Here is a 5079-nt window from a genome sequence, read left to right on the forward strand (position 1 = left end):
GCGGGAAAAAGCGAAAGCGCTGCACCAGGTGTTGGCGTCAGAAATATCCCTTCGGGTCAGCTATCCTCCGGTCCCTGGGGGTGCTCTTGGCCTCTGAGGTGCGGTCTGCTGAGCCAGCCCAGCAACCAGGCCTTCTCCCGCCCCTCTGCGTCTAAAAGCCTCTAGAGATTGCAGGTTCAGCTTCACTTAGAGACGGCAACTCCGAGTTCAGGTTGGCTGGGGAAACTGAGGCAAAACTGGGGAGGGGTAAAGTTGGCCGCAGACTTTCCCCCTGTAACTGCGATAGCCCCTTCCGAAAGCCCAAAGCGGTGCGTGCCCATCCAAGAAACCCGTGGGGTGGGTCCGAGCAGAAGTCTAGGGGAAAGCGAAGCACCGCTCACGCGGCTGGAAACCTCAGGGGTGGTGCTGGCTGGGGGTGGGGCCGGGGGTGGGGCCCGACGGAGGGCGGGGCCGACCTGGGCTACCAAGAGTGCCAGCCTAGCCCTGCACAGCAGAGGTGGTGGTGGTGGCCCTTGCCTGTGGCTCTTGTTCGGCTTGCGCCTCGACCTCGCAGCCATGGAGGGACCCCAGGAGCTTCTGAGTGGGAAGCTCCAGCTCTGCCTCACCCCCGCTGCCGGGACCAGTCTCCTGCTGTTCAGGCTGAACGACGCGGCGCTGCGGGCGCTGCAAGAGTGTCGGCGGCAACAGGTGCGGCCGACCCCGGGACCCGTCTTCCCTAGCCTCTACCCCTCGGGATCTCGGGCCTCAGCCGGTAACCCTGGCAAAGGGACCTGGGGATGGGAAGAGGCATCCGCAGGCTCCGACCTTCCCATCTCCAAGTGAAGCCGGCGAGGCAGGTACCCCCTGAGCACCGGAGCCGGATGGTGGGAATGCCACTTCACCTGCATTCAGCTCGCATCTGCTCTCCCCGCAGGTTCGGCCCGTGATCGCTTTCCAAGGCAACCGAGGGGTAAGTACCGGCCTAGAGTGTGTGAAAAAGGCGGGGTGCGGGGAGAACAGAAGTGGGCTCCGGGAAGGTGCAGTCAGGGCAGAAGGCTGAGAGCAGTCACGGTCTGAGGAAGTTCCGAGAACTGAACCCCCAAATGGGGCGGAGGGGGCTGCTAGGGTTGTGGTCCCAGGAGACTTCGGTTAAGGCGACTATGCCGTCTCAGCCTCCTGGGGAACTCAAGCCCAGCTGCACCTGGTGTACTAACGAGCCCCGTGGGACCCATCTTCAGTCTTAGGTTGGCTCAGGGAAGAACGGCAATGCGAGGGAGGGGCTGACTTCACGGGACTTATGGTTCTCCTTTTGCCCTCAGTATCTGAGGTTCCCAGGCCCTGGCTGGTCCTGCCTCTTCTCCTTCATAGTGTCCCAGTGTGGCCAGGAGGGCTCTGGAGGTGGCTTGGACCTTGTGTGCCAACGCTTAGGCAGGTAAGGGGGAACAGGTAGCAGGCAAAAAGCGTTTGTGGAAAGTTGGGGAGGCTGATTTCAGAGGTGCTTAAAAGTTCTCCATCCTCCTGGGATTTTTCCACCATCCCTTTCCAGATCTGGGCCTAACCACCTCCACTGCCTGGGCCCACTCAGGGAGCGCCTCACTATTTGGGCAGCCATGGATTCCATCCCAGCCCCATCTACAGTTCAGAGACATAATCTGACTGACAGTGCCAGAGATCCTGAGAGTTGGCAGAACACAGGAGACTATTCTGAAGAAGACACAGTTTCACAGCCACAGATGGCACTAAAAGAGGTGAGGCCAGAAACTGTAGGTAGCTGGAATAAGGTGGGGCAAAGCCTGAAGCCCAGGGAGCCAAGTGCCCCTGCCACTTTCCCTGCCAGGTGCCAGATCCACTGGCAAGCAGCCAAGGACAGTCACTCCCAGGATCCTCAAGGGAACACATGACACAGTGGGAAGTGAGGTACTTGGGACAGGGTGGGACTAAGCTGGGAATCCCTGGTATCGTCTTCTTTTCTAATCTCTACCCTAAAGGCTCTAATAAGAGATCTTGGTCTTCATCTCTCCCATTCCCTCTTCAAATATCCCAGAAACCAGACCTATCTTCCAAACAGAGAACCTGACCAGGCACTGCCTTCCTCTGCTAGCCAGAAACATTTGGACAAGGTAAGTTGTAATAGCAAGGGTTTTTCAGAAATCTTTGTCCAGTCAGGCTAAAATTTTAAAATTAGGAGCCTTCATTGTGATGCTCCCAGAGCTCATTCTATGAAATTAGTTTTCAAGAGTCAGGCAGACTAGGCTTTCTGGGTTACTGTTTATGTGACATTTTTCCCAACAGAAGCGTCCAGCACCTACAACCACTCTAGGACTAAAAGAAAAGAGACTCAGAACTCTGCCTTTAGCTCCAAGTCCCCTACAAGGGCTGCCCAGTCAGGACCTACAAGAGGCAGAAGATTGGGAACAAGAAGATAAGGATGAAGACATGGGCCCCAGGCTGGAACACAGTCCCTCAGTTCAAGCAGGTGAGTTAATGAGAAAAGGGCTAAACTGCCCTAGTGGAAAAAAGACCTATATAATCAGTTTTGTGTTATCTTGCTTCCCTCCCAGATTCTGAATCCCTAAGCCCTGAAGAGGTACCAGATTACCTCCTGTGAGTCTCCTGCTACTTCCAATTTTATCAAGCTTTGTGCATATGAGATACTAAGATAAACTTCCTGGGAGCTTGAAGCTTTCAGGGCAATGAAATTGAAGGTGGCAACTCTCTGCTCCTGGCAGGCAATACAGGGCCATCCGCAGTGCAGAGCAGCAACATGCTTATGAGCAGGACTTTGAGACAGATTATACTGAATACCGCATCCTACATGCTCGTGTTGGGGCTGCCAGCCAAAGGTTCATAGAGCTGGGAGCTGAGATCAAGAGAGTTCAGCGAGGAACTCCAGAACACAAGGTAAGGAATGGACTCAAGATGGCTTTCTAGCTTTACTGGCCATAAATTCCCTAATTGCCCTTAAGACTATACAGTGACCCAAGTGACAAACAAGTCAGTTTTGAGAGAAAAGTTGACCTCTATCATTTAGTACAATGAGATGGGAAATTACTTCTCTTCTTTAGGAAAACTGGAGCTTTTTTCTCAAGGCTAAAGTTGGTGCTAGCATTTTCTTTGTTTCAGGTGCTGGAAGAAAAAATAGTCCAGGAATATAGAAAGTTCAGGAAGGTAAGACAGGGTCTGGGAATGGTAGCAAAAAGGCGATCCTTTTGTTTTTTTGACATGGATGCTTTTCCTCTGCAGCGGTACCCAGGTTATAGGGAAGAAAAGCGTCGCTGTGAGTACCTGCATCAGAAATTGTCCCACATTAAAGGTCTCATCCTGGAGTTTGAGGAAATGAACAGGGGCAGCTGAAGCTGTCAGAGGGCTCTTTACCCTCTCTCTGCTCAGTGAGATGTGAAGGAACAAAGAAGCTATGAACTACATAGAGTGCAACTGTCTGCTCTTATTGCTGAGTCCATGGTGGCAAGTACGAGAGTTGAACTTTTAGATTCTTTAAGGTCTGACTTTCATTGTTGCCATATTTTACTGCTTAGGGTTTGGGCACAGTGCCAACACTCCACAGCTGTGCCCAGGAGAATAGGAAGAGTAGTAGAGGCTTGGCTCCTTCATCTTTAGTTCAGCCAAGTCATTTTCAAATCCTGAGAAATGACACCATTTCCAGGACAAGATACCTTGAGAACATTAGAATTTAGCCTGGTAGCCTCCCTAAAGAAACAGTAATGAGAACTTTTGGTAACAGAGCTAAAATAACTTGTAATACACCTAGATATAATAGGAAAGGGCTTGGTTGTTCCCCTTGTACTGAAAGTGAATTCTTTTACAAACATGGCTGAAAAATGAAACTGTTTGCTTCTGTGTCCTCTGTACAAGTTTATATGCTTTCCTTAACTCCAAGGCAATGGTTCTACCCATGAATGTCTATCTGAACCACTTCTTGGGTGCTCTAAAGAATTAGATCCCCAGATCCCAGCCCAGGTCTTATGAATTAGAACCTTCAAGGTTATGGTTAGGCCATCTTTACTTTTTCAAAGCACTAAGGATGATCCTAATATATATTTTGCTATTAAGGCTCTATCAAATCCATCTTATAATTGACAGCTAGGGATTACAATAGAAATAAAGTTCTCTTTTTCAAAACATAGAGGTTGAGGATCACCTACAATTAGGGCTCCTATCTGGAATTATCCAGTACTGAAAACTTTTAACTGCAGATAGGATTTGGATTTACCCACAAAAAGAGGGAAATTCATTTGAACAAAAGATCACATTAATCCTATCCTTTTTGTTCCTCATTGTTGCAGAAGAAAAGTGGATGCTTCATTCACAACCAGGAATGATACTGTCTTTCCCAGTTCCACTGGAGAGGGAAATTAATGGGCCACACCCTGGGCTTTGGGGGGAGAGAACTGCACCCAGCAGTGTCAGCAATTCCTGAAACAACTTGGATGGAACCCCAACCTGATGCCACACCCATCCAGGGCATTTTGGGCAGAGACTAGCCTTTGGGAAGTATAAACATGCTCAGCTGCATGGCAAGGGTAAACAGTAACCCATCCCTAGGGTATGGGCAGGGCCAGAAACAGAGCCCAAAAAGAAAGGTCCCTCACCTGCTCTAATCATCAGGCTAGGGGCCTGAGCCCTAACATGTAAGGATAGAAAAGTGATGAAATTTGGAAAGGATTTACAGGTAATAACTATGGATCCAGTTAGTTGGTCTACAGCAGCACTGACCAATATGGTAGCCACTAGCTCTATGTGTGACTATTTAAATCATGTAAAATGTAGTTCTTAGCCATATTTTAAATGCTCAGTAGCTACATGTATTAGACAATGAAGGTTATAGAATTTTCCCAACATGGCAGAAAGTTCTATTGGACAGTGCTGATCTAGAAAACCTTGGTTCCCCATCTCTTGGAAAAAAGACGGTTTAAAGGGGGCTCATTTATTGTCACTGTTCCAAATGTACAAAAAAAATTAGAAAATAACCCCCCGATTCAATCCCCCCACCCCCACAACATTCCCCCCAACACAAATAGTTTGTCCCAAAACCACAAACATCAACTGGTCCTGGTATTTCCATAAACAGTGCAGCTAAGA

General features: G+C 49.4%; 1 protein-coding gene across 2 annotated transcripts; it reads left to right on the top strand.

Annotated features, from left to right (window-relative positions):
* The first annotated feature begins 432 nt into the window (after positions 1-432).
* Positions 433-3824, top strand: ELL3 (elongation factor for RNA polymerase II 3). Of its 2 annotated transcripts, XM_036119989.2 has the most exons (11): positions 434-687; positions 914-949; positions 1299-1411; positions 1526-1727; positions 1817-1896; positions 2024-2099; positions 2272-2455; positions 2541-2583; positions 2709-2880; positions 3103-3147; positions 3223-3824. In XM_036119989.2, the coding sequence occupies exons 1-11, from the start codon at positions 556-558 to the stop codon at positions 3331-3333; spliced, it is 1194 nt and encodes a 397-aa protein (XP_035975882.1). In that variant the 5' UTR covers positions 434-555; the 3' UTR covers positions 3334-3824. The 2 variants fall into 2 exon arrangements, with proteins under 2 accessions (XP_035975881.1, XP_035975882.1); XM_036119988.2 differs by having other exon boundaries at positions 433-687; positions 3103-3824.
* Positions 3825-5079: the final 1255 nt, after the last annotated feature.

Source organism: Halichoerus grypus, chromosome 8 (assembly GCF_964656455.1).
Source record: "Halichoerus grypus chromosome 8, mHalGry1.hap1.1, whole genome shotgun sequence".
In the NCBI taxonomy this organism is placed as follows: domain Eukaryota; kingdom Metazoa; phylum Chordata; class Mammalia; order Carnivora; family Phocidae; genus Halichoerus; species Halichoerus grypus.